The sequence below is a fragment of the Panthera uncia genome, chromosome E1, assembly GCF_023721935.1.
Source record: "Panthera uncia isolate 11264 chromosome E1, Puncia_PCG_1.0, whole genome shotgun sequence".
Taxonomy (NCBI): Eukaryota; Metazoa; Chordata; class Mammalia; order Carnivora; family Felidae; genus Panthera; species Panthera uncia.
In genome coordinates this window covers 58,924,453-58,951,451 of record NC_064814.1, presented here as the reverse complement: position 1 = coordinate 58,951,451, position 26,999 = coordinate 58,924,453, and the positions used below count along the sequence as shown (strand labels likewise).

The 26,999-nt window shown below is 64.7% G+C and overlaps 2 protein-coding genes across 2 annotated transcripts in view; one reads left to right on the top strand and one right to left on the bottom strand.

The window, feature by feature from the left end:
* Positions 1 to 26,544, top strand: part of PKD1 (polycystin 1, transient receptor potential channel interacting) — a gene marked incomplete at its 5' end in the record, with an annotated part of 32,540 nt that extends 5,996 nt beyond the window's left edge. The window contains 25 exons of the mRNA XM_049635386.1: positions 8,338 to 8,409; positions 8,516 to 8,587; positions 8,885 to 9,054; positions 9,415 to 10,086; positions 10,181 to 10,364; positions 11,456 to 11,676; positions 12,087 to 12,202; positions 12,593 to 12,719; positions 13,040 to 13,287; positions 13,717 to 14,472; positions 15,274 to 15,405; positions 15,607 to 15,782; positions 15,979 to 16,112; positions 16,660 to 20,276; positions 20,433 to 20,582; positions 21,669 to 21,812; positions 21,930 to 22,209; positions 22,285 to 22,498; positions 22,571 to 22,754; positions 23,080 to 23,232; positions 23,924 to 24,068; positions 24,182 to 24,802; positions 25,125 to 25,281; positions 25,529 to 25,781; positions 25,891 to 26,544. Of these exons, the coding sequence (XP_049491343.1) occupies positions 8,338 to 8,409; positions 8,516 to 8,587; positions 8,885 to 9,054; positions 9,415 to 10,086; positions 10,181 to 10,364; positions 11,456 to 11,676; positions 12,087 to 12,202; positions 12,593 to 12,719; positions 13,040 to 13,287; positions 13,717 to 14,472; positions 15,274 to 15,405; positions 15,607 to 15,782; positions 15,979 to 16,112; positions 16,660 to 20,276; positions 20,433 to 20,582; positions 21,669 to 21,812; positions 21,930 to 22,209; positions 22,285 to 22,498; positions 22,571 to 22,754; positions 23,080 to 23,232; positions 23,924 to 24,068; positions 24,182 to 24,802; positions 25,125 to 25,281; positions 25,529 to 25,781; positions 25,891 to 26,160 (9,268 nt within the window). The remainder of the gene's footprint in view (positions 1 to 8,337; positions 8,410 to 8,515; positions 8,588 to 8,884; positions 9,055 to 9,414; positions 10,087 to 10,180; positions 10,365 to 11,455; positions 11,677 to 12,086; positions 12,203 to 12,592; positions 12,720 to 13,039; positions 13,288 to 13,716; positions 14,473 to 15,273; positions 15,406 to 15,606; positions 15,783 to 15,978; positions 16,113 to 16,659; positions 20,277 to 20,432; positions 20,583 to 21,668; positions 21,813 to 21,929; positions 22,210 to 22,284; positions 22,499 to 22,570; positions 22,755 to 23,079; positions 23,233 to 23,923; positions 24,069 to 24,181; positions 24,803 to 25,124; positions 25,282 to 25,528; positions 25,782 to 25,890) is intronic.
* Positions 26,169 to 26,999, bottom strand: part of TSC2 (TSC complex subunit 2) — a 32,295-nt gene continuing 31,464 nt past the window's right edge. Inside the window, exon 35 of the mRNA XM_049635385.1 lies at positions 26,169 to 26,279. Within this exon, the coding sequence (XP_049491342.1) occupies positions 26,169 to 26,279 (111 nt within the window). The remainder of the gene's footprint in view (positions 26,280 to 26,999) is intronic.

Here is a 26,999-nt window from a genome sequence, read left to right as displayed (position 1 = left end):
TCGGTGCTGAGGCCACAGTGATCGTAACTGTTGCCCAAGTGGCCCTCGGTTCTATTCCCCCATGTTCTTGGAGCCCGTTACTTTGTCCTCAAGCACCGGCTGCCGGGAAGTGGGTCCTTGGGACCCGCCCGCTGACCGACAAAAGCCCGAGGAGAGGACCCCCGGAGCACATGTGCTGGTGACTCAGATCTGAGCACATTGCGCAGACCCCACGGCCGATGGGGCAGGCACAAGGGAGCCCCAGCAGGCGGACCCTTGCACACCCTCAGCACCCACCTCAGGGACGCCTGGTGTCCAGAAGCCTTCCTGCCGCCCCTGGTCTGACCTCGGGGGTGCCTTCCACGCAGGGTCGCGCAGCGGTGGGGATTCGTGAGGCCTGGTGCGCTCCTCTGGTGTGTGGATCTCAGTTTTATGCGTTTGTGTTTCTGATGCATTCGAGTACAGATTCGTGACACTTGGAAGCTTGGAGGTATAAACAGAACGTGTGAATTCTCGTGGTCACCTTGTTCTGTGACCTGGGATGATGTGGCGCCATTGAGATCCAGGGCCACGAGAGCCGCTTGGCACCCTCCTGCTGCTTGCCTGTGGTCACGCACATGGCACAGCCTTGTGATCTCCCTTGGGCTAGCAGTGTAGGTGCTCGGTGTTGGTGAGACTCGGTTTCCCTTTCCTGCTTCCCTGCAGGCTCATCTTGTGATTCTCCCCCGAGACCAGAGTGTCGTCTCCTGTAGGGGCCTCCTCCTCCTCTCTCTCTCACTCTGCCTTGGCCTTGAGCAGTGAGTCTCTGGCCACTGTCCTATCACAGCTGGCTGGGTGGCCCTGTGGGATGTGGGTCCTGCCCCCACGGGCTACTCCTGGGACGGGGTGGGGGGTATTTCTCCCACCACTTGTGTTTCCCCCACGGCTCTTGAGACCCTGGCTCTCGAGGGAGACCCTGGCTGGGCTTTGGTGTCAAGTAAGGAAGCCATTTTGGATGGAGATGCACATTTTCCTTTCCGGAACACTCTGCAGTGGCCAGCGCCAGCAGCGGGAACCCAGACGGGCCCAGCCCGCTGAGCACTCTGGAATGAAAACACCCCGTGTGTCCTGCCGCTGTCTGGGGTGGTGGCGGCCGTCTGGCCCCGGGCACACTGGGGCCTGGCCCTCCGAGTTGGGTGCCTGTGTGTCTCCAGCCGGCCAAGGCGGGGCTGTGTCCACGGGGTGGGCCGCGTGCAGCGGGGGCGCCGGCCGAGCGTGCCTGCAGTCTTGCTGCTGAACAAAACGCAGCTGGAAAATGCAGCTCACGTCCTTTTTTCCCGGAACACCTCGTTCTTTGTGGCTTGGCAGCCGTCTCCGCCAAGGGGCCCGGTGGTGCCCAGCCGCCCGTGCCAGGGAGGGGGCTGCATCTGTGGCCAAGGTGGGCAGGGCTCTTTCTTTCCCTGAGGTGCTGTGGGCCCCGGCCTGGACAAGTGTGGTGGCTCCGGCTTTAGCAGCCCCCCTGGGCCCTGAAGGCACGGAGCTCGCTCCAGGGTGCTGGGGGCCACCCTGGAAAGGGCTTTGTCCTGAGGCAGGGCCAGAAGCCAGCTTTTCCTGCTGGTTTAAGCAGGGGACGAGGGCCAGTGCTCAGGGCAAGGCTAACAGCGCTGGCAGCCTCCAGGTTCTGGTGCCTTCACACCGCTCTGTAACCCTGCTGTCAGGCTGGTTTGCACGGTCGTCTGTGCCCAGCAGCCGAGTGGGTGATGTCTGTGTCCCTGGAAGGCCAGAGACCACATGCCAGCTCCCCAGCCAGAATGGGGAGGAGCCCGGCTGTTCTTGTCCAGTCTTCCGACTCTGGGAGGTGATGGTGGGCGTGATGGTGAGGAGGGTGGCCTCCCAGAGCCCCAGCACTACCACCTGCGGGAGGGGATGGTGTGTGCTCCTGGCTGGCTGTGACAGGTCTGGATGTGGTACCCAGGCACGGTGCCAGATCTGGAGGGAGGCTGCTTCCCCCACTACCCCCCCACTTTACTGGTCCTTTCCTCCCCTTGCCCAAATTCCCAGCTGCGGGTGGAGGGGCAAGCTGGACCCTCTCCTGGGCAGCCCTGCCTTGTTAATGCCCTGAAGGTGGCTACCTCTGGTGAGTTGAACCTGGAGCACCTCTCCTCCAGAGGATGTCTTTCCCTCCTAGTGTGGGGGACACCCCATACCTTCATCTCCTTTCTGCAGGTCAGAGGCCCCCCCACCCCCGCCCCCATGCCCCAGCCCAGCCTGTGGTCCCAGGGCTTCCTAGGCCAGCAGCATCACCACCCCAGATACCCGTGTCCTGTCCTGGTGAGGGTCCACTTGTGGGAGGGCAGAGCCTGGGTGAGGGGGCCCCATAAGATGCTGAGAAACGTGGGCCACTTCCTGGATCTGGAAGGTTCCCTCGGCAGGCCTTTCCTCCTCACCTTGGTGGCTGAGACAGCCCCTTGCTGATGCCCTGGGGCCGGAGGGGCCCTCCCTGTCCCTTCTCCCCAGAGAGCCTGCCCCTGCCCCTGCCCCTCCCCCGCGGGCCCACTCGGCATGTTTGTCTTCAAATCCGCTCCTTCCTAAACTTGAATTCATTAATTTAAACATCATCATTTCCGGTCCTGGAAGCCAGCCTTGCTCGCCATAAATAGATGGAATGAAAACAGAATGAGGTTATTACACTCAAACTGGCTCGGGTGCTGGGCTCCCAGCCGCCTGCCCCCAGTGCTGCTAGTGAGGTGGGGGGGAGGGGGGCGGTAGGGGCCCAGGTCCAGCACTCTGGCCTCTCCCCTTGTGCCTGGGCCTGGCTCCTGAGGGCGGGAGGGGGGCATGTGGGGTTCTTCCTTGCTGGGCTGATGAGACCTGTGGGGCCTCCGGGGAGAGGACAGGCCAGCCCAGGCTGTGTTTCCAGGAGGCCTGTGAGGGATGGAGGGAGGAGCACGGAGCCCTGGGCGTTGGATGGGGAGTGGGGTACCTTCTCCCCCTCCAGCAAGGCCGTCCTGTCCTGCCAGAGGGAGGAGGCAGCTGCTGGCTCACAAGGAGTGGGTTACATAACCTCTGCAGAGGCCCCTCCAGAACTCATTCCCCCCCCCCCCCCCCCCAGGCCCTGTTTCCAGTGCGGCGGCCAGCTCAGGGGTGGGGGTGACAGGCTGGGGCCTGGCACTCACCCCCGCCGCTGACCACATGCGTCTGGAATGCGCAGATGTTTCCTTGGGGGCTCCGGCTGGCCCCCAGACCCCGCCCAGCATCTGGACTGGGGAGCGGGCACAGGGGCCACTCCTCTCTTTGGCAGAGGAGGAAACTGAGGCTGCTCAGGGCTGCGGGACAGGGTCCCAGCTTATCCCGGGCCTCTGGCTCCTCCACTCTAGAAGGGGACTGCTCTGGGAGACCCCCAGACTCAGGAACTCTCAGGACGTGCTGACTGTGGCCATCCTATCCTCAGGCTTCCACCTTCACACACCCTGACCCACTCCACTTTACCAGTGCAGCCCCTTCTGATCTCTCCCTGCCCTGCCCTGCCCTGCCCTCCCCGGCCTGGGATGTGAGCAGGGGCGGGTCATAAGTGCTGAGCCTTGTGTGCAGACGGCACAGGGGAGCTGCCGTGGCTCATGGGATGGGGTCCTTCAGCAGCTGTTGCCGGCACTTCCACCTCCGTAGTCGAAGCAGGGATCCCTCCACTAGGCTTCTGTTTTGAGCAGGAAAGATCAGACCCAGACATACAGGGACATGCGGTTGGATGCCTGAACCCCAAGGCCCGAGAGAATGTTTGGTCTGGAAAGCGGAGGGAGTCAGGACCATCCCGGCACAGGGGGACAGACTGGGCTCCCCGGTGACTGCTGGGTCACTTTGGGGGAGGAGAAGGAAGGCCAGCCTCTCGGCCTGATCCCTGGTGCCTGGGGAGGTGAAATGTGTCTTGTGCTGTCACGGATGTGTGCCTGCCCCCTGCTGGTGTGTGTGTCCCCAGGTCACCCACCTCCTCCCTAAGCTGGCCTGACCCCTGCAGCCTGGGCCTTGGGGTCCCTGGAGGTTGTTTGTGTGGGCCTCGGAGGGGCCGGGGAGTGTCTAACTGGCCCAGAGGGTGGGCCCTCTTTGCCCCAGGACCTCTTAAGGGTGCTGTCCGGCCAGGCTACTGGCCCTCCTCCCAGGAGGGGCCGGACACTGCTGTGCTTGGCTGTGCTGGGCCCCTGCGGCAGAGGCTCCCTGGGCATGCTGTGTCTCCCCCTTGCATTGCAGGACCCCGGTGTAGGGGCAGGGTGTCAGACTGTGATGATGTCACCTGGGGGTTACAGAGGAAGTCCTAGCGGCTGGGGGGTTGGAGCAGGGCTGGTGCGAGGCCTCCTTGGTGTTCCCCCAGAGCAGTGATGGCAAGAACAGATGGAAATGTGAACAAGTGGCTGTTTGGGACCTTGGGTCTGTGGGTTCCTTTCAGTTTCCTCCTTCTGGCGTCCCCCCAGGGCTCCCCCTCAGGGTTCCTTCTGCTCTTCCCATCCCTGCCAGTGCATACTGTCATTGTGGCCTGCCCACGCAGATGTTCCCACATCTGGGCAGGCTGGGGGCTGGGGCTCAGGACCTTTGGTGTGGCACCTGGCTCCTGTCCTGGTTCTGCCCTTAGGGTATGGGACCTTGGCCAGCAGGGTCCTGGGGAGCCTGCTGGTGTTTTCTGTGCACTGTGGGCCAGGCTCGGCCCAGGTGAGTGCTGGGGTGGGGGAAGGGGCTCAGCTGGGGCCTGGGAGGCAAGGAGCACGTGGCCAGTGCCCGTGACTGTGTGACCATGATGGTGGGGCCTTCCGCGTGTGGGGGAAGGGAGCCTCAGTGGGGCGCGCTAGGCCAGGCGGAGCTGGATGGAGGACTTAACTGAGCTGAGGATGGCCTGGAGCCACAGGCCAATGAGGCCAGGGACAGTGGTGCCCTGACAGGCCAGGGTGGGTGCTGGCTGAGTGGCCTGGGCCCCGGGCTCGACCTGCCCCTCCCACCCACTGCCCTGGTTTCTCAGGCACCACAGGCGGCTCCCAGCAGCTGCCACTCATGATGGATTTTCCAGAAAACGGGATGTGGAAAAACATTTTAGGGATTTTCCTTCTTTCTTTCCTCTTGTGTTTGAGACCCAAGCTGGGAAGCTCTCCTGGGAACTCTCACCCCGTGCACCACCATCCCTGGGTTGCATCTGGCTGGATCGTCTCTCTCCTGGGACTGTTGGTTCTCATGCCGCCGCAGCCTGATTGTCCCTCAGAGGCCCAGGCCCCCTGCCAGCCTCAGTTCAGACATCCGGGGGTCCGTACGTAGGTCTCACGGAAGTTTCTCATGGCACAGCCATTGCCACCGCAGAACATTGTAGTTGACCAGTGGGTGTGAGGCTGGCTGCATCTCCCTGGCCTCCCAGCCTGCCCAGCCCATCCCGGGAACCACCTGGCAGGGTCAGGCCTCTCCAGTCTTGGAGGTCCTGGGACCTACACGAGCAGGTAGGGGTGTGTGTGTGTGTGTGTGTGTGTGTGTGTGTGTGTGTGTATGCGCATGCGCGCTCGCACACACAGAGTTTTCTCCTCCCGCCCGTGGGAAACCGAGAGGCTCGCTGAGGCCAGCGCCTCATCTGGGGCACCTTGCTGGGACGGGCAGGGCTCTGGCCTTGAGCCCATTGTCAGTCACAGTACACCTCCTCAGAGTGGAGGAAGCCTTGCTGCCCCAACCTGCTCTTCGGTGGGGCTCCTGGCCCCCCATGCCACCCGCCCTTGTGTCTGCTCCCCTCTGAAGCCCCCATCCCAGGTCCCCTCGGACAGTCTGTCCTTTTCTGCACGGAAGTCTCCACACCCTGTTTCTCGTCTTTCAAGGGCAGAATGAGTATGGGAAATGGGGGGGTGGGGGGACTTGCCTGCTCCCAAGATTGAGACGTTACCAGGGCGGCTGGGTAGCGCTGTCGGGTTAAGCCCCCGCCTCTTGACTTTATTCAGCTCAGGTCATGACCTCATGGTTGGTGGGATCGAGCCCCGCATCGGGCTCTGTGCCGACAGCGCAGAGCCTGCTTGGGATTCTCTGTCCCCTTCTTTCTCTGTCTCTCTCTCTCTCGATGAATAAATAAACTTAAAAAAGACCGAGTTGTTACTGTGCACCCCTTTCCGGCCCTTCCTTTAGATCTCCGTTTGTCTAGTTGCAGAGAGAGGGACTGCATTTTGCGCCTGGATTTTTCTTGCCCCTGAGGGGGCTGCCCCCGCCCGGCGGCTCCAGGCTCTCTGACTGTAAAGCCTGGTTTGCCCCACAGGTGACAGGAGGGGCTCTGCGGCTCCCCTGGCTCCTGGGGGGGGGGGGCGGGGGCAGCAGTGCTGCCCTGTGAGAGGGCTCCAGCTGGTCCTGCCCTTTCCTAGGCCCTTGTTGGTTGCCATGAAACGCTGTGTGGCCAGCGGGTCTCCACGGTGAAGCAGCTGTCAGGGGCCGTGGTGGGGGTCATTTCCTCAGCCTGGTTCCAGACATGGTTCCTGGCATTGCAAGCCAGGCAGGGGTACTGCTCCAGGCATCCCAGCCTGCAAGGTCCCGGGACTCTCCCCTTTCTCTGTGTTTTTGGGGGCCTGTTTGTATGGAGGCCTGGTCTCAGCTGCCACTCAGTGCCTCGGCTCCTGGGAGGACCTTGATTTCACACCAGCGTGTTCTGACTAAGGTCCTGCTGTATTTGGAGCAGGCCGGGCAGAGCAGGACCCGTTTCAGAGGGTGACCATTGCGAGCTGGGTCGGGGCGAGGCAGGTGTCCGGGGATGGCGTGTCTGGACCGGGCTGTGGCTGGGGTAGGCGGGAGTCTTGAGCGTTTTAAGAGCTGGGTTGGCAGGACGTAGGAATGGTTAGGCTGGGAGGAGGCATCAATGGATCCCTGGCCTCTGCACAACGGGGTTGTCATTGGGGGCAGGGGTAGGGCTGGTGAGAGGTGTTCTGGGGACTTCAGAGGGCGGGAGGTGACATCTGGAAGGGCAGAGGCTCTGCGGGTGGGAGGCCCAGGTGTCATCACTTTGGAGGCCGTGACCAGGGTCTACTCAGACATGTGTGAGCCTGAGGAAGGGGTGAGGGGAGCAGTGGAGCAGGTGACCAGAGGTGTTCACCAGGTCAGGATGGTCCGTGGGTCTCTGTCCCAAGAAGTGGATGGGCAGGGGCCACCGTGGCCTCCACCCCCAGGCCAGCCAGGAATCTTTGGCTACAGAGCGTGTTGCCTGAAAGGCTTTGACTCTCCTGGAGGAGTGGGGCCAGGGTCGCCAGCACCAGGGGTCACGGTTCTGAAAACGTTCACTACTTGGATAAAAGTGCTGTCGTGCTGTTTCCATTGGGGTGTCTCCAATTGTTACCCACAGGGAACGGTTTTTCCGTCCGTCTGTGACCTCTGTGTTTCTCTCACTAATTTCATGTTCTTTAAGTCTTTTTTCTCCTGTAGTCCTCACCGTCTATTAGCAGTGTGGGTGCAAAGGGCGTTAGGGCCTTTGATCCCTTGTCTAAATTGCTAGCGCTCTTCTCAGCTCGTTTTCTGATTTTATTGATATTCTGTGTAGAGGTTGCATGTTATTCTGTAGTTGGATCATCTGGTTCGGATGTTTTATTTCTGCCTATCCTTTCGTGCTGTGAAGAGTCTGTCGCGTCCTCCTGTATTCTTTCAGTCTGTTCGGTTTTAGAAGAGTGTCACCTATAACTTTGGGTCTTGGTTTTTGTTTTTCCCCACTGCTGAGACGTTCCCCTGTCACATTTGATTTTGAACCTCCTGGGGTTTATTGGGGTCAGTCTCTCACTCCTGGTGGCTAGTGTTGTCTGTGTTAATCTTGTGTCCTTGAGTGGACTCTTGCAGGGTCAATATGTCTCCGGAGGGCCCAGCACACGCAGCTTGTGTAACGTAGCGTAAACCTACGTTTCGTGGTGATTCTTGCCCGGTGATGCTTCCCATTGAACCTGTGTACTACCGTGTTCTTACTGGGGTCCTGTTAGCCTTGGGCTTGGCTGCGTTCCATTGGCATTGCTGTGCTGTGGGGTTGTCCACCAGGGTCTCCTCCTTTTATCGGTCTTTGAGCCCCACTGTGTCTCAGGGCATTTTGAGACCATCTCCTTCCTGGAGCCGGCAACAGCTAGGCCCCTGGCCCTGGAGACCCTTGGGCTGCCATGCTGGGCCAGGGGGGCAGGGGACTGGTGGGGGCAGGGTGTGGATGGCGCGCTCAGGGCTCCCAGCCTTCTCCTGCTCCTTTGTTTGGATCCCATACCCTGGCCCCAAGTGTAGTGAGTGGGGGGTGGGAGGCTGCAAGTTGTGGCTGTGAGGAAGCCTCTGGGGGTGGGCCTGGGCCTGGGCCTGCACCTGCTTGTGTCCTGTCCGGGGCTCTGGGCTCTGGCGCTGATTTGTGGCTGCTCTGCTCCTTAGAGATGTGTCCCACAACCTGCTCCGGGCACTGGACGCTGGGCTCCTGGCGAACCTCTCCGCACTGACCGAGCTGTGAGTGTCCCCTCTGGGGGGGGGGGGGGTCAGGTGCTGGCTACCTGTCACCGTTTCGGTTATGGGGGCTCCCGTCAGACACGGCTGAATCCCCCTTTTCTTCCAGGGATATAAGTAACAACAAGATTTCTACTTTAGAAGAAGGATTATTTGCTAATTTATTTAATTTAAGTGAAATGTAAGTTGTGGTTTTTGGTGGGTGTTGGTAGCCAACCCTGAGGCCCCCAGTAACCCTCCCTGCCATCCTGCCCTGGCCTCTGGGCCCACTCCCATTTGAGACCAGGTCCCAAGGGCTGTTTGCTCGCCTGCTGGAGCCCTCCGAGGGCCCGGCGGGCTGCCACAGGGGTGGTGGGACGCTGTGTGTGTCGGGGCGCCCCCGGCCCCCACTCCCTGGGGCGAGGCCAGTGCAGACTTCCTCGAGGGCCCCTCATCTGCCCTGCCGACTCCTGAGCGCCCTGCCCTGTGCCTCCTGCAGAAACCTGAGCGGAAACCCACTGGAGTGTGACTGTGGTCTGGCGTGGCTGCCTCGCTGGGTGGAAGAGCAGCGGGTTCGCGTGGTTCGGCCCGAGGCGGCCACGTGTGCTGGGCCCGGCCCCCTAGCTGGCCGGCCCCTGCTTGGCGTCCCATTGTCAGAAAGCGGCTGTGGTGAGTATGGCTGAATGTGACCAGCTCAGTCCTTCTCTGTCGGCTAGGACCCCGTAGGTGTTCCAGGGTCACCGGCCTGGGGGGTGGTGGCAGGTGGGACTCTGGGAACAGAGGCACCTGGGCAGCAATTATGGCTGCTGAGACAGACCAGGTCGGGGGTCAAGGGAGCAGTGCAGGTGGGAGGAGGGGAGGGTGGTGAGTGCCAGGCGGGGGGGGGGGGGGGGTTGCGACGTGATCTGGGGTCTAGGATGGGGCACAGACACCGTAGGGGTGGGGCCTGCCTGGGGACCAGCCTACGGTGGGGGCAGGGGTGCAGCAAGGGCGGGGCCCGCCCAGGACCAGGCTGTCTGCTCTGTCCAGGTGAGGAGTACATCGCCTGCCTCCCGGACAACAGCTCCGGTGCCGTGGTGCCGGTGGCCTTCTCCACTGCCCACGAGGGCCCGCTGGCACCCGAGGCCTGCGGCGCCTTCTGCTTTGCGGCTGGCTGGGGCCTCGGGGCCCTCTCGGACCAGGGCTGGTGCCTGTGCGGGGCGGCCCAGCCCCCCAACGCCTCCTCGGCTTGCCTACCCTTGTGCTCCAGCCCCCCGCTGCCCCTCGCCCCTGCCTGCGGGGGCCCCACCCTCCTTGAGAACGTCTTCCCTGCCTCCCCAGGGGCCGCCCTGGTGGGGCCTCCAGGACCCCTGGCCTCTGGCCAGCCAGCAGCCTTCCATGTCACTGCCTCCCTGCCCGTCAGCTCCACACACTGGGACTTTGGTGACGGCTCCCCTAAGGTGGATGTTGCTGGTCCTGCCACCACTCACCGCTATTCCCTGCCTGGCCACTACCAGGTGACAGCCGTGCTGGCCCTGGGGGCTGGCTCAGCCCAGCTAGGGGCCAAGGTGCAAGTGGAGGCGGCCCCTGCTGCCCTGGAGCTCGAGTGTCCAGTCTCGGTACTCAGTGATGAGACCCTCAAGCTTGGCGTCCGAAATCGTGGTGGCTCCGGCCTGGAAGCCACCTACAGTATTGTGTCTTTGGGCGAGGAGCCAGGTCGAGGTGGGTGCCTTCTCGCCCCCAGGGGCTGGAATGGGTGGGGCAGTCCTGGCTGGGCCCACACTGATGCCCCCATCCCTGCCTGCTGACTCCCCAGTGGTGCATCCGCTCTGCCCCTCGGACACCGTGATCTTCCCCGGTAATGGGCACTGCTACCGCCTGGTGGCCGAGAAGGCCGCCTGGCTGCAGGCACAGGAGCAGTGCCGGGCCTGGGCCGGGGCCGCCTTGGCCATGGTGGACAGTCCCGCCGTCCAGCACTTCCTGGTCTCCCAGGTCACCAGGTACCTGCCCCCACCCCCAGACAGGCTGTGAGGTGGGATCCCCGGAATGCTGGGTCGGAGACAGAGCCTAAGTCTTGAGGAGGATCAGGAGAGGTGGGGGTGCTTGGAGGGGCCAAGGCCGGCCGGCCGGCCTGAGTGGGGCCTGGGAGCCCTGCTCATCTGACACCGTCTCATCAGCGTTTCAGACACAGATGTGGAGGTACGGGTAGGGTAGGGGATGCATCACAGATCCCACGTGCTGCCCACCCCCTGCTGTCCCCTGCCGAGCCCCTCCTGGCAGGGGCAGGGACAGTTCTGGTGTGACCATGGAGGCCACCCACGCACAAGGAACCTCTTGGACGCCTTCGTCCCCCCAGGCCCGCGAGGAAATGTGCTCTCCTATAGCAGGCATCGCCCCTGCCTCTGCTCTCAGCACCTGCCAGGGCTGGGAAGGGAATGGAGGCTGGACGCCTGCTTCTCCCAGAGTCCCTGTTTGGGGAGGTGTCGATTGCAGTGTGGATCGCACCCTGGACATCCTCAGTGTCCACCAGAGGAACTCGAGGCCCAGAATGGTCCGGGCCCTTGCCCAGGGTCACTCGGTTAACTGGCGGTAGCCGGGCCCCAGTGCCTGGCTCTGGCTATAGCACCTCACTCCTCTCCGTGTGCCATCGTTTGTCCCCGTTCCTGACCTTGTGTCTATCAGCCCAGTCCCCAGGAGGGCCCTCCTACCTTGTCAGAGCTGTGAGGTGTAGCGTTTGGGGAGCTGATGTTCAGGCGTCTTGCTCCCCAAATGCAACACCTGGAGCCTTCTCACGGAATAAGCGTGGGTGTGTGCAGCCTTTGGCCACACTGAGGCCTCTCCCGGCAAGGAGCCCTCAGCTGGGCCCCTGGCCCCATGGGCAGGTGGGGGTGGACATTGCCGCCACCTTGCTTGCCAGGTCCTTTTTCTGAGCCTCATTTTTCCTCGTCTCGAAAGCGGGGGGAGGGACAAGGTCTCACCTGAGGGGCTGCTGTAAGGAATGAGGAAGAAGCTCCCAGAGACACAGGGCAGATGGAGGGGTGTCTTTGGAGAGCCCCCCCGAGTGCCCTCTCCCCCCACCGTCTGCCTGCAGGAGCCTGGACGTGTGGATTGGCTTCTCAGCTGTGGAGGGGGCTGAGGCGGGCCCTGCTGTGCGGGGTGAGGCCTTCAGCCTGGAGAGCTGCCAGAACTGGCTGCCTGGGGAGCCGCACCCTGCCACGGCTGAGCGCTGTGTGCGGCTTGGGCCCGCGGGGCAGTGCAACACGGACCTGTGCTCGGTGCCCCACAGCTACGTCTGTGAGCTCCGGCCTGGAGGTGCGCTTGGGGCTACCGGAGGGGCTAGGGGGCACCTTGTGTCCTGGACCAGGACAGCTGCCTCCCTAAACGATGAAAGGTCTCCTGGCCACCCTGGGAGCTCCTCCGCATGGCTGTCCCGCCCCCCGCCCCCCCCTCCCCCAGCCCCCAACCACGCAGTGTTTCCCGGCTGCCCCAGGACAGTCCCGTCTCTCACCCAGGCTCCTTCCTAGCTGCTCAGTGTCGGTTTGGTGTTTGCTGAGCACCTGTTGTCCCAACCTGAGCCTGTACCAGATGAAGCAGACAGAGGGGGAGGGGGCTGGGGGGCTACCGACAAGTGGCTCAGTCCTGGGTCTGGCCCTGCCTGGGGCCCGCGGACACTCTCTTCCTTGGCCCGCGACCAGCACCTTACCGTACACGCGCTGTCCCAGGTCCTGTGTGGGATGCGGAGAACTTCCTCGTGGGAGCGCCCCCTGGAGACCTGCAGGGACCCTTGAGTCCCCTGGCACAGCAGGAGGCCCTGTCAGCCCCCCAGGAGCCTGTCGAGGTAGGCTGACCCCAGGACCCTCCACGACCTGATCTGGAGACTTAGCCTTGGCCTGGCTTGTGAGTGTCTCTGAAACACAAGCTCTTTTTTCTGGACCTTTAACGCCCTACCTGCCGAGGAGAGACGCGTAGGAAGCCCACTGCCGTGCAAAGGGGAGAGGTGCCCGCCCGGGTAGCTCAGAGAGCTCTGAGTGCTCCTCAGTGTTTTCTCTGGGTGTTTGTGGATTTTGAAAAAACAAGGTCAGGGTCCTGCTGCCCACAGATGGTTTTGACCTGACTTTTTGTCTCGAGTGGCCGTTAGCCACAATGTGAAGCCCTGTCTGGGGCTCCTTCCCCTCTGACCCAGTGGGTGCTGGGGGTCCGTGGAGCTGAGCAGTCCTCCCTTCCCCAGGTGGTGGTGTTCCCCGGCCTGGGCCTGGGTAGAGAAGCCTTCCTGGTCGCTGCCGAGTTCGGCACTCAGGAGCTCCACCGACCCGCCCAGCTGCGGCTGCAGGTGTTCCGGCCCGAGGGAGGAGCAGGTGGGGCTCCGTCCCGTTGGGGCGGTGGGGACCTGTCTGTGCCGTCACGTGTAGTGGCTCCTTGGCTATCGGACTGGTCTCCAGCCTTGAGATGCGCAGAGTGGGGTCTGTAGAGAAACCGACTCCTGCTCGGTGTCGCCGGGACTCGCCCGGGTCAGTCAGCTGGCCTGGTGTCAGGAGCAATAGAGGAGGGATGGTGGGGGTGGGGGTGGGGGTGGGCGTGCTGCCCGGCAAGACCTCGTGTCTCCCTGGGGGCGGGGTGTCCCCGACTGGGGCTCATGAGCAAGCGGGGGTCCCTGACACCCCTCCTCTCCTTGCAGGGGCCCCAGGACATGGCGGGGAGCCCGAGAGCGCGTCCCTGGAGAGCCAGGCTCTGCCGGTGCCCGCGTGCACCCCAGAGGGACGCTGGTGCCCCCAAACTGGTATCCCCCTGTCACCGGACACCCTCTGCCGGCCCCGGGCCTGTGCCAACGCGTCCACGTCAGGGCCAGGGCCCCCTGGGACCTCCTGTGTGCTCTGGAAGGAGTTTCTGTTCTCCGTGCCGGCAGGCCCTCCCACCCAGTACTCGGTACGTGGGCTGGCCCTGCTGCCTGAGGCCTGGGTCTCTCCCTGAAGCACGGACAGTACACTCTTCCGCTTGGCGCACCGGGCCCTTGCCTTTCTCCGGCTTTGTCCTTGTCCTTGCTCACCCCCCAGCATGAGAAGCTGCCACCCGGGCCCTTCTGCTTGTCCTGCCCCTGCCTGGCCCGCATCCTGGTCCTCTGCCCTGCACACGGCCCATCCCTCTGAGCCTGTCTGTCAGCCCCCTCCATGAGGGCCCGGGGGAGTGAGTGAGTGAGTGAGTGCCCGAGAGCCGGGCCCCCTGTGGGTGTGAGTCTAGATTACCCCAGGTGGATCCCGCCTGCCTGCTGGAGACCCTGGTCCTGTGCTCCCTGTAGCCCCCCGCCCTGCAGCGTCCTGCCGTGAGGGCCCGACACAGCCTGCCTCCTTCCTGCAGGTCCCCTTCCAGGGCCAGGACGGCCCCCTGCTCCCCGGCGACCTCGTCACCTTGCAGCACGACGCTGGACCAGGTGCCCTCCTGCACTGCTCGCCGGCGCTCGGACCCCCTGGCCCTGAGGCGCCGTACTTGTCCGCCGTGGCCTCGGCCTGGCTGGCCCACCTGCCCGCCCAGCTGGAGGTGGCCCCGACTGGCCCCGCCTGCGCCCTGCGGCTGCTCGCCGCCACAGAGCGCCTCACCCCTCTGCTCGGCCTGAGGCCCAACCCGGGGCTGCGGCGGCCTGGGCACTATGAGGTCCGGGCCACGGTGGGCAACAGCGTGTCCACGCACAACCTGTCCTGCGACTTTGATGTGCTCTCCCCGGTGGCTGGCCTGCGTGTGGCCCATCCCACCCCCCACGATGGCCGCCTCTATGTGCCCACCAACGGCTCGGTCTTGGTGCTCCGGGTAGACTCGGGCACCAACGCCACGGCCACGGCCCACTGGCCCGGGGGCAATGTCAGCGCACCCTTTGAGGCCGCCTGCCCTGCCCCGGTGGCTGCCCTGGTGCCCAGCTGTGCTCTCGAGGCCAACACCACCCTGTTCTCGGCGCTGGCCCTGCCCGGCCTCCGTGAGGGCGAGCACACGGTGGAGGTGGTGGTGGAGAACAGCGCCGGCCGGGCCAACCTCAGCCTGCAGGTGAAGGCCGAGGAGCCCATCTGCGGCCTCCGGGCCACACCCAGCCCCGAAGCCCGGGTGCTGCAAGGCGTCCTGGTGGTGAGTGAGGCGGGGAAGGCGGCCCGGGGTTGGTTTCTGGGCAGGTTCAGTTCTCGGGCTCCTCAGACAGGTGGTAGTTCCCAAGTTAGTGAGGAACCACCTGTCAAACAGCAGCTCTGAGCATCTGCGGTCTCTCCCACGGCCCCTGAGCAGCTCTACCCTCATGGAGCCTGAGTGTCTTCAAGGCCCCTGCTGCGTTCCCATCATGCTGAATGGAGTGCTTTTGTGGGGGGGGGGGGGTGGTCCTCATGTCACCCTGCTGCTGTTAGTGCCATACCTGCTGCTCGGGGTGTCCCCCCACGCCCTCCCACACACGCACAGGTCAGCCACCAGCTCTACGGCCTGCACACGGGCTGTCAGAAGGGCCGTCTCTGACCTCGGCTCCCTGCTCACACCTGTTCTGTCGGCTGAGTCGGGTAAACACCCAGAACCGCGAGGCCTCTTGAGACTCCCGTGCCTTCCCAAGCAGCCTGTGCTGAGACTGCGGGCCCCGGGCAGGAGCCCAGGGACAGGGTGCACGGAGACTCGGATGGTGGGCTCTTTCTGTCCCTGGTGCTAGATCACTTTCCAGACAGGAAGCTGGAGGAACTGAAACGTCAAAGGGCATGTCAGCCCATAGTCCTATGACACGTGGCCCCCTAGGCGCCCCACCCCCCTCCCCCTGCCCTCCACCTCCCGTGGTGTCTGAAGTCTTGGCCTGGGAAACCCCCTGGGGAGGCGTGTCCAGGTGGTGGAATTCTGCTTAGGGCAGAATTGGGTCTCCAAAGCCCCAGCGCCGCCCACACTGTGCCCTCCCTGCAGAGGTACAGCCCCATGGTGGAGGCCGGCTCAGACGTGGTCTTCCGCTGGACTATAGACGACAAGCAGTCCCTTACCTTCCACAATGTGGTCTTCAACGTCATCTACCAGAGCGCTGCTGTCTTCAAGCTCTCGGTGGGTGGGCGGGGCCGGGGGCGGGGGCGGGGCCGGGGCCGGGGCCGGGACTGCGGTGCTCATCTTGGCCTTCTGTTCCGCTTTGCTTCCCGAGGACCCCCCGGCTGGCCGCGGGTGAGTGCAGGGTGGGGTTCTGCCTGCGCTGCTTTGGGCCTCCTCGCCACCCCCTGGCAGCCCACACACTGCTACCTGTCCCCACAGCTGACGGCCTCCAACCACGTGAGCAATGTCACCGTGAACTATAACGTCACTGTGGAGCGGATGAACAGGATGAGGGGCCTCTGGGTGTCTGCAGTGCCACCCGTGTTGCCCCCCAATGCCACGCTGGCGCTGGCTGCCCACGTGCTGGTGGACTCGGCTGTGGAGGTGGCTTTTCTGTGAGTGCTCCCGGTCTGGCGGGCAGTGGAGCCGGCCGAGCCCTTGTGGGGCTGAGGCCCGGCTCTCCCCCAGCCCCGCCCCTCCTCACCTGCCAGGAGGTGGCGGGTACCTGGGACCCTGGGAGAGGGGAGCGGCTGCAGCCCGGCCGGCGTGCTCCCACTCCAGCCTGCTCATTTCCCGCCTGTGGCCCGGCAGGTGGACCTTTGGGGACGGGGCCCAGGTGATTGGCCAGTTCAAGCCTCCGTACAATGAGTCCTTCCCGGTGCCAGACCCTGCAGTCGCCCAGGTGCTGGTGGCGCACAGTGTCACACACACCTACGCCGTCCCAGGTGGGCGCTGGGGCCCGCCACCCTGCTGTGGGGACAGCCCCCCTCTGCCCAGTCTGGGTTGGTGGCCTGGGGCCCTTCATAGAGTGAAAGAGTGGTGTCCGGGCCACTGAGCCCCACGATTCAAGTCTCTTGGGCAGAAACTGGACCTTCCTGGCCCCTACTCAGACCCACTTTTGGCTCAGAAGGGAGTTACCTTTCGTTTTTAAAATTCCAGAAGTTTCACACGCAGAATGCACAGTGATCATTGGTGACCCCACCACCCTTGTCCTGCACCGACCCTCTCTGTTCACCAGGGAGGGTCTGCTCCCATCTCATCTATGCCCCAGCCCCGCGTCTTGCCCTCTGCTTGTGGCACCCTGCACTGGCCCCATTGCGAGGACCTCCCGGGACAGGGCCCAAGGGCATTCTCCCTTGACGTTTTGACCGAGGGCCTGTTCTATCTTCCCGAGGGGCCCTGGCGCGCAGCAGCACGGGGTTAGGTCATGACTTCGCCAAGCAGGTGGTGGAGGTGGCCCTGGCCCTGTTCTCACTCAGGCCTGTCCCCCAGGTGAGTACAACCTGACCCTGCTGGTGTCCAACGCCTTCGAGAACCTGACGCGGCGAGTGTCTGTGAGCGTGCGCGCCACCCTGCCTGCTGTGGCTGTGGCCGTGGGAAGCCGTGTCCTGGTGGCTGGCCAGTCTGTCACCTTTGCCCCACACCCACTGCCCTCCCCTGGGGGCATCCTGTACACGTGGGACTTCGGAGATGGCTCCCCAGCTGTGACGCAGCACCGGCCGGAGGTCAACCACACATACAGCTCAGGGGGCACGTACCGCGTCCATCTGGAGGTCAACAACACGGTTAGCAGCGTGGCGGCATGTGTCGGCGTCCGTGTCTTTGAGGAGCTCCGGGGCCTGAGCGTGAGCCTCAGCCCGTCCGTGGAGCAGGGCGCGCCTGTGACCGTCAGCGCCGCCCTGGAGTCGGGAGACAACGTCACGTGGACTTTTGACATGGGGGACGGCACGGTGCTCACGGGCCCCGAGGCCACGGTGGAGCACGTGTACTTGCGGGCACGGAACTGCACGGTGACTGTGGGAGCGTCCAGCCCCGCGGGCCGCCTGGCGCTGAGCCTGCCCCTGCAGGTGTTTGTCCTGGAGGTGCTGCGGATCGAGCCTGCGGCCTGCATCCCTGTGCAGCCCCTCGCCCGGCTCACGGCCCACGTCCCTGGGGACCCCACCCACTACATCTTTGACTGGACGTTCGGGGATGGCTCCTCCAACGCCACCGTCTCGGGGGACCCGACGGTGACGCACAACTTCACACGGAGCGGCACGTTCCCCTTGACGCTGGTCCTCTCGAGCCACGTGAACAAGGCCCATTACTTCACCAGCGTCTGCGTGGAGCCCGAGCTGGGCAACGTGACCCTGTGGCCCGAGAGGCAGTCCGTGCGGCTCGGGGACGAGGCCCGTTGGGTGGCTCGTGCCTGGCCCCCGTTCCTCTACCGTTACACCTGGGACTTTGGCACTGAGGATCCCGCCCGCGTCGGGGGCCCCGAGGCCACGTTTGCCTACCCGGCCTCTGGCTCCTACCTGGTGACGGTCGCCGTATCCAACAACATCTCGGCTGCCAACGACTCCGCGCTCGTGGAGGTGCAGGAGCCCGTGGAGCTCACGGGTGTCCGGGTCAACGGTTCTCGCGTGCTGGAGCTGCAGCAGCCGTACCTGTTCTCCGCCGTGGGCCGCGGGCGCCCCGCCAGCTACCTGTGGGAGCTGGGGGACGGTGGGCTCCTCGAGGGCTCCGCGGTCACCCACGCCTACAACAGCACGGGCCGCTTCACCGTCCGCGTGACCGGGTGGAACGAGGTGAGCCGTGGTGAGGCTCGGCTGAACGTCACGGTGCGGGAGCGTGCGCGGGGGCTCAGCGTCAACGCCAGCCGCACGGTGGTGCCCCTCAACGGCAGCGTCAGCTTCGCCACCTCCCTGGAGGCCGGCAGCGACGTGCGCTACTCCTGGGTGCTCTGCGACCGCTGCACGCCCATCCCCGGGGGCCCCACCATCTCCTACACCTTCCGCTCGGTGGGCACCTTCAACATCATCGTCACGGCCGAGAACGAGGTGGGCGCCGCCCAGGACAGCATCTTTGTCTACGTCCTGCGGCACATCGAGGGGCTGCAGGTGGTGGGGGGCGGAGGCGGCTGCTGCTTTCCCACCAACCGCACGCTGCAGCTGCAGGCCGCGGTCCGGGACGGCACCAACATCTCCTACAGCTGGACCGCCCAGCGGGACGGCGGCCCGGCGCTGGCCGGCAGCGGCAGAGCCTTCTCGCTCACTGTGCTCGAGGCCGGCACTTACCGCATCCAGCTGCGGGCCGCCAACATGCTGGGCAGTGCCCTGGCCGATCGCACGGTGGACTTCGTGGAGCCTGTGGGGTGGCTGGCCGCAGCCGCCTCCCCGAACCCGGCCGCCGTCGATGCCAGCGTCACCCTCTGTGCCAAGCTGGCCGGGGGCAGCGGCGTCATTTATAGCTGGTCTCTGGAGGGAGGACCGAGCTGGGAGACCCCAGAGCCGTCCACCACGCACACCTTCCCCACCCCCGGCCTGTACCTGGTCACGGTCACGGCTAGGAACCAGCTGGGCTCGGCCAACGCCACCACCGAGGTGGCTGTGCAGGTGCCCGTAAGTGGCCTCAGCATCAGGGCCGGCGAGCTGGGTGGCGGCTTCGTGGCGGCGGGTTCTGCCGTGCACTTCTGGGGGCAGCTGGACTCAGGCACCAACGTGAGCTGGTGCTGGGCGGTGCCGGGTGGCAGCAGGCACGGCCAGCACGTTTCCGTGGTCTTCCGTGACGCCGGCGCCTTCTCCGTTCGGCTCAACGCCTCCAATGCCGTCAGCTGGGGCCTGGCCACGCGTGAGCTCACGGTGGAAGAGCCCGTCGCGGGCCTCGTGCTGTGGGCCAGCAGCAAGGTGGTGGCGCCCGGGCAGCTGGTCCACCTGCAGGTCCTGCTGGCCGCTGGCTCTGCCGTCAGCTTCTACCTGCAGGTCGGCGGGGCCGCCACGGAGGCACTGCCCGGGCCCCGCTTCTCCCGCAGTTTCCCCCGGGCCGGGGACTACACACTGAGCGTGCAGGCGGAAAACCACGTGAGCCGGGCCCAGGCGCAGGTGCGCATCTTGGTGCTAGAGGCGGTGGGTGGGCTCCAGGTGCCCAACTGCTGTGAGCCAGGCATCCCCACGGGCACGGAGAGGAACTTCACGGCCCGCGTGCAGCGGGGGTCCCGCGTGGCCTACGCGTGGTACTTCTCCTTGCAAAAGGTCCAGGGGGACTCGCTGGTCATTCTGTCAGGCCGCGACGTCACCTACACCCCCGTGGCCGCGGGGCTGCTGGAAATCCACGTGCGCGCCTTCAACGAGCTGGGAGGCGTGAACCGCACGCTCGTGGTCGAGGTCCAGGACACCATCCAGCACGTGGTGCTGCGCAGCGGCCGCTGCTTTACCAACCGTTCGGCCCGGTTCGAGGCCGCCACGAGCCCTAGCCCCCGGCGTGTGGCCTATCGCTGGGACTTTGGGGATGGGGCCCCGGTGGAGGACACGGAGGAGCCCTGGGCCGAACACTCCTACCTGCAGCCTGGGGACTACCGGATGGAGGTGAATGCTTCCAACCTGGTGAGCTTCTTCGTGGCCCAGGCCACGGTCACCGTCCACGTGCTGGCCTGTAGGGAGCCCGAGGTGGACGTGGCCCTGCCCCCGCAGGTGCTGATGCGGCGCTCCCAGCGCAACTACCTGGAAGCCCACGTCAACCTCCGCGACTGCGTCACCTACCAGACGGAGTACCGGTGGGAGGTGTACCGTGCCGCTGGCTGCCATCGGCCGGTGCGCGTGGCCCCCGTGGCTCTGCCCAGCGTGGACATGAGCCGGCCCCAGCTGGTGGTGCCACGGCTGGCGCTGCCTGTGGGCCACTACTGCTTTGTGTTCCTGGTGTCATTTGGGGACACCCCGCTGGCACGGAGCATCCAAGCCAATGTGACAGTGGTCCCTGAGCGCCTGGTGCCCATCATCGAGGGAGGCTCGTACCGTGTGTGGTCAGACACTCGGGACCTGGTGCTGGATGGGAGCAAGTCCTACGATCCCAACCTGGAGGACGGCGACCAGACGCCACTCAGCTTCCACTGGGCCTGTGTGGCCTCAACGCAGGTCCGGTGCACCAGGGGGCGTGAGGTCCCCTCTGGCTCCCTTGGTCGTTCGTGCAGCTGAGCCTCGGAGGGGCAGGGGGTCTTCCAAACGTGCCCTGGGCTGGGCTCTGCTTTGAAGCCGTCCAGGGTCTCACGACCCCTTCCCTTGTGGCTACAGAGTGAGACTGGCGGGTGCGCTCTGACCTTTGGGCCCCGGGGCAGCAGCGTGGTCACCGTCCCCCGGGAGCGCCTGCAAGCTGGTGTGGAGTACACCTTCAACCTGACCGTGTGGAAGGCAGGCCGGAAGGAGGAGGCCACAAACCAGACGGTGGGTGCCACGGGCCCAGTCCTTAGCCCAGCAAGGCGGAGTTCCGGGCCCCGGGGTGGCCGAGGTACAGCCAGGGAGGGCTGAGCGCACAGGGCCATTCACGCCAAACACTCTCGGTGAAGGTTTCCTGTGTTTTGGTGTTCTGGAAGCTATCGGTTCTCACTGTGAGTTACTACGTTTGATTGATACAGATTCTCTTTAACAAAACGTTTTGCTTCAGTTTTGTTTCCTTCCAGAAGCGCTGCGGCCTTCCGGAGCTTAGAGGGGTCCTGGGTGCTCTGGGTATTTATTAGTGAGAAGTAAGGGGTTCCAGCAGCACCAAAGGCAGTGAGGAAACCGGCCCCCTTCCCAGAGCATGGGTGTCCTCGTTTTTGAACAGGAAGAGCCTGTTCTCAGCCCTGGGTGGACACGTGCTCAACATTGCTGCCCCCTGCACCCTCCAGGCAGGTCAGGACCGAGGTGCCAGCGGCCCCTGGGGCCGGCACTGCTGCTGCGGCCTGCCGATGGCGGCAGGTGCGCGAGGTGCTGCTGGTGCCTGGGACGGGCTGTGTGGGGACGGGGGAGGTCGGAGCGGGGTCCAGCCTGGATTGGCTGAGGTGGGACCGACCTCAGATGGGGCTGTGTAGGGAGCACGGGCGCCTTCACCCCACACGTGCGTTCGTTCTTTCTCCTCCACGGGTCCGTCCGTCCGTCCATCCATCCTGTTCACAGGTGAGTACCCGAGTGCTTCGTGTGTGCTAGGCCCGAGCTGGGCTTTGGGTGCTACGGAAAATAAGCGCGAGGTGGACTCTGCCCTCTTGGGTGTCCGCCACCATTCTCCAGACTGGGAGACATCAAAAACTGAACGAATGTACTTGAGGAGGGCTGAGCCCACGGAGCCTTGGGAAGTTGGACTCCGGGTTAACTAGGTGCTGGCAGGGCCCAGAGAGGAGCCTTCCCAGCCAGGAGAACAGCATCAGGGCAGAGGCCGGAGGCCCAGCTCCCCTGGGGAGCCTGGCTGGGGCTGACTGCCCTGTGCAGCCTCAGGGTGTGGGCCCCAGGAGTGGAGGCCCTGGCTCAGGTCGTGGCTTCTTTTCTTGTCTCCAGGTGTTGATCCGCAGGGGTCGGGTGCCCCTTGTGTCCTTGGAGTGTGTGTCCTGCAAGGCGCAGGCCGTGTACGCAGTGAGCCGTAGCTCCTATGTGTACCTAGAGGGCCGCTGTGACAACTGTAGCGGGGGCTCCCAGCGAGGGGTGAGCGAATGTAGGACTGGGGGGCGGGGCGGGGCCGCGCGGGGGCGGGGCCTCGGCGGGGCGGGGCTGCTCCCGGTCGGTCCTCAGCACCTTGGTCTCTGTCCCCTGGCTCTGCAGCGCTGGGCGGCGCGTACTTTCAGCAACGAGACGCTGGTGCTGGACGAGACGACCACGTCGACAGGCAGCTCAGGCATGCGGCTGGTGGTACGGCGCGGCGTGCTGCGGGACGGCGAGGGTTACACGTTCACGCTCACGGTGCTGGGCCGCTCGGGCGAGGAAGAGGGCTGCGCCTCCATCCGCCTCTCCGCCAACCGGCCCCCGCGCGGAGGCTCTTGCCGCCTCTTCCCGCTGGACGCCGTGCACGCCCTCACCACCAAGGTGCATTTCGAGTGCACAGGTGAGTACAGCTGCAGGTGACAGGGAGGCGCGGCGCAGGGAGTCCGGGGCGCCGCTGACACTGAGGGGCCCGCAGGCTGGCAGGATGCGGAAGACGCAGGCGCCCCACTCGTGTTCGCCCTGTTGCTGCGGCGCTGTCGCCAGGGCCACTGCGAAGAGTTCTGCGTCTACAGGGGCAGCCTCTCTGCCTACGGAGCCGTGCTGCCGCCTGGTTTTGCACCACACTTCCAGGTGGACTTGGCCGTGGTCGTGCAGGACCAGCTAGGCGCCGCTGTGGTTGCTCTCAATAGGTGAGCCTGGGCGGGATCTGGGCGGGCGGGAGCGGGGACTGCCACTTGTTCACCGCGAGCTTCTGCACGCAGGTCTCTGGCCATCACCCTGCCCGAACTCCCTAGTGACCTGCCAGGTGGCCCCCTGGACCTCACGACTTGGCTGCACAGCCTCACGGAGAGCATGCTTCCCAGACTACTGAGACAGGCTGACCCCCAGCACGTCATCGAGTACTCTCTGGCCCTCATCACTGTGCTCAACGAGGCCAGCGCAGGGGTGAGGAGTTCCCTCCTCTCATCTGCCCTCGGTGGGGAGGGTGGGCCCGGGCCAGTCTTCGCTGCCTCGCAAGCAGTTGGCCCCCTGACTCGTCTCCTTGAAATAACTCCTCTTCTCCACAGTCCCAGCCTGTGGACCCTTCCCCTGATGCCAGCCCTCCACACCCCCATGAGAAGTCCTGGGAAAGCCCCCTAAGCCCCCTTTTGTCCCTGAAGAAACAGGGTTTGAGCCGCTGCCCGAGTTTTGTAGTGGCCGAGACAACTTGTGTCGCTGCCAGTGAAGCTGCCCGTTGCCCTGAGGGCTCCCCTGTGCTCACTGCCCTCAGCACGAGCAGGCGCTGGCCTCGTCAGCAGAGTCGGACCCCAGGCGGCAGCTGCAAGCCCAGATACGCAAAAACGTCACAGAGATTCTGGTCTCCCTGCGGGTCAACACCGTGGATGACATCCGGCAGATTGCCGCGGCGCTGGCCCAGTGCACGGTAGGGTGGGCCTCGGGCCCCGTGGCAGCCCTTATCCTGGCCAAGTCTCCCTGGCCGTGTGCCTGTCCTTGGCCATTTAGCATGTGAGCTGCAGGTGCGACTGTGCAGGGTGGCCTAGGGGTAAGGAGCGGCTTGGCTCTAAGGAGAGCACACGTGAAGAGGCTGTTCCGGTGCCCTCCCACTCAGCCCATGGTCACACCTGATCCGGCTTCTGCAGCCCCAAGCACTTAGCCACCACTGTCGCCCAGGACTCGAGAACCGGGCTCGGCTGAGCTGAGCACAGTCTTGATGGGGGCGGGGGCACGCTGTGCCTCTGCGTGGTGGGAAATTGCTGCACAGCTTTCAGCAGAGAAGGAAGCAGAGAACCTTCCCAGGCGGGAGAGGTGACCTGTGACACGTGGCTCTCATGGCCAGGCACGTGGATTAGGGCGAGCGGCAGGACCGCGTTACCTTGGACCTTCCTCGTCCGCGGGTGGGGAGAAACCACAGAAGAGCTCTCGGCAGGGAGGCACATGGCCGGAACCCACGCTTGGGGTGGTTTCTCTAGCTGCGGCGTGAAGGGTGTTGGGGAAAGGCCTGGGCCACGTGGCCGGTGTGACGGAACTGAAGTGGGTTGAGGGGTCACGGGGGGTGCCGGCCCTGCTCAGCCAGGCCGGAGGAGGGCTGCCTACGGCGTCTGGCCTCCCTGCAGGTCTCCAGCAGGGAGCTCGTGTGCCGCTCGTGTCTGAAGAAGACGCTGCACAAGCTCGAGGGTATGATGCACATCCTGCAGGCCGAGACCGCCGAGGGCACCGGCACGCCCACGGCCATTGCTGACAGCATTCTCAACATCACAGGTGCGGCCGGGCCCAGGCAGGCGCGTGCTCCCCACCACCACCCCCCCCCCCCCGCTTGCCCCCCCCCTCCTGAGCCCTCCGTGCCACCTCTCCTCCCACCTCTCCTCCCACAGGTGACCTCATCCACTTGGCCAGCGCGGACGTGCTGGGCCCGCAGCCCTCAGAGCTGGGCGCAGAGCCGCCGTCGCTGATGGTGGCATCCAGGGCCTACCGCCTGTCGTCGGCCCTCATGTGTATCCTCATGCGCTCCCGCGTGCTCAACGAGGAGCCCCTGACGCTGGCCGGCGAGGAGATCGTGGCGCAGGGCAAGCGCTCAGACCCGCTGAGCCTGCTCTGCCAGGGCGACGCCTCGGTTCCCGGCTGCCACTTCTCCATCCCCGAGGCCTTCAGCGGGGCCCTGTCCAACCTCAGTGATGTGGTACAGCTCATCATCCTCGTCGACTCCAACCCCTTCCCCTTCGGCTACATCAGCAACTATACTGTCTCCACCAAGGTGGCGTCCATGGCCTTCCAGACGCAGGCTGGGGCCCAGATCCCCATTGGCCAGCTGGCCTCGGAGCGCGCCATCACCGTGAAAGTACCCAACAACTCAGACCGGGCTGCACGGGGCTGCCGCACCCCTGCCGGCTCTGCCGTCGTCCAGCCGCAGGCCTCGGTCGGCGTTGTGGTCGTCCCCGAGGACAGCAACCCTGACGCCGGGTTGCACCTACAGCTCACCTACTCGGTGCTTAGCGGTGGGTGCTGCGGGCCTCGGCCCAACCTGTGTGGGGGACCCTTGGTGAGCAGGTGTCTTTCGTGCCCCGCGCCCCCTTCCCTACCCCTCCACCCCCCACCGACTCGTGGCCTTTAGGAAAGTCTGCCTCCTGCTTCATAGGCTGGCCGGGGCCTGGCCCCAGGGCAGCGGGAACAAGGCAACAGTTAGTGCTGCCAGCAACAGAGAGCTCTCCAGCCCCCCAGCCCCAGGCTGCAGGGAGGGCGCCACAGGGCTCCGGGAGCGTCCCCCAGGGTGTGCGAGCTGCGCGGGGCAGCCGTCCAATGCTGTCCTTGTGCCCCTAGAACACTACCTGTCCCGGGAGCCCGAGCCCTACCTGGCTGTGTACCTGCACTCGGTACCGCAGCCCAACGAGCACAACTGCTCAGCCAGCAGGAGGATCACCCCGGAGGCGCTGGCGGGCGGGGACCACAGGCCCTACACCTTCTTCATCGCCCCAGGGTGAGCCCACGCCCCGCCCTGGGAGCAGGCCACGGTGGACCCACAGTGGGGGCTAATCTCTGACGGCTGGCTGGACGCCAGCAGGGTCACTGGGTTTCCTGTGGGAGTAGGTCTGGCGGCAGGAGGACCGGAGGCGGCAGGCCTGGCCACCCGTGGTGGGCGTGGCTGCAGCTGAGGGGTCTGGGAGCAGGACCTGCCGTGACTCGGGCTGGGCAGGGTCTGGCTGTGACACTTGCTCAACTTCTAGGAGCAGAGACCCAGGCGGGACTTATTACCTGAACTTGACCAGCCACTTCCGTTGGTCGGCACTGGAAGTGACCGTGGGCCTGTACACATCCCTGTGCCAGTACTTCAGCGAGAAGGACATGATGTGGAGGACAGAGGGCCTTGTGCCTTTGGAAGAGACGTCACCCAGCCAGGCCGTCTGCCTCACCCGCCACCTCACTGCCTTCGGGGCCAGCCTCTTCGTGCCTCCCAGCCACGTGCGGTTCATCTTTCCAGTGAGTTGCACCATGTTTCTGGGGGCCTCGGAGTTCCCAGCCTTTCTCTCGTCCTGAGAAAGTGAGGCGAGGGCCGTGCCTCTTGTACCTGATGGCTCTGTCTCCCCAGGAACCGGCCTCAGGCGTGAACTACGTCGTCCTGCTGACCTGTTCCGTGTGCCTGGTGACCTATGTGGTCATGGCCGTGATCCTGCGTAAGCTGGACCAGCTGGACGTCAGCCGTGTCCGCGTGATCCCTTTCTGCGGGAAGGGGGGCCGCTTCAAGTACGAGATCCTGGTTAAGACTGGCTGGGGCCGGGGCTCAGGTGAGGCGGGGGGCTGTCTGGTCCAGGCTTCCCGGCTGCCCTTGCGTGTGCTCTCTGGCTATCTTCTCTGGTAGTGACTATCTTAGTAGATGACGGGACGAGGGCTCTGTTCACCCGGTGCCGCGTGGGGCGGGAGCTCATCAGGCCTCACGGTGCTCTTCGGGCACACGGGGCATCGGAGTGCGGGGCCTGTCTGTGTGAGCGAGTGGACGACAGTGGGGGTGGTGGTGAGCCGTTACTGGGAAGACGGACCGACCGAGCGAGGACAGTGTGACTTGAACGTTAGACGTGCTGGGGGCAAAAGCGTTCGATTTCTTTGTGGAAAACTCGCTGAGCAGCGTGGGCAGTGCTGGCCGTGTGGCTGTAGGAGGTGCCACGCACGTGAGCGTGTTCTCCATGCCTCGGCCACTTCCTGCGCTCCCCCCTCAGCGTGCCTTCGTTGGCCCTCCCGCTCTTGTCCCCCCCCCCCCCCCCCCGCCGCGTCTTCTGGTTGGCCCTCCTCGGTGACCCCGCCCCCCGGCGTGTCCTCATTGGTCCTCCTGCCCCTGCCCCCCCCCCACTTGTCCTCGTTGGCCCTCCTGTTCCGTGACACCCCTCTGACCATTCACGTGGGTTGCTCTGTGACATCTTTGTTCTTTCTCTCGTGGTCCCTGTCTGCCTACATTGGCGAGTTTGGTGTCGTGGCCTTGGCCAGTGTCGACCTGCCTGGTGACCGTTGTTCTGAACGTCTCTCCCACGTTACCACTTTTCTCCTCCTCGCTGTGCTCTTACCCTCACTGGCCAGTCCCCGTTTTTGTAAAACGTCACGTGCATGTGGTATCACAGGGAGGTAGGGCCGACTGTGTCTCACGTAGTCGCTCGGTTAATCTGGCGCCCCGCCTGCTGCACCGTGTCGTTGGCGGCTGCGTGTCTG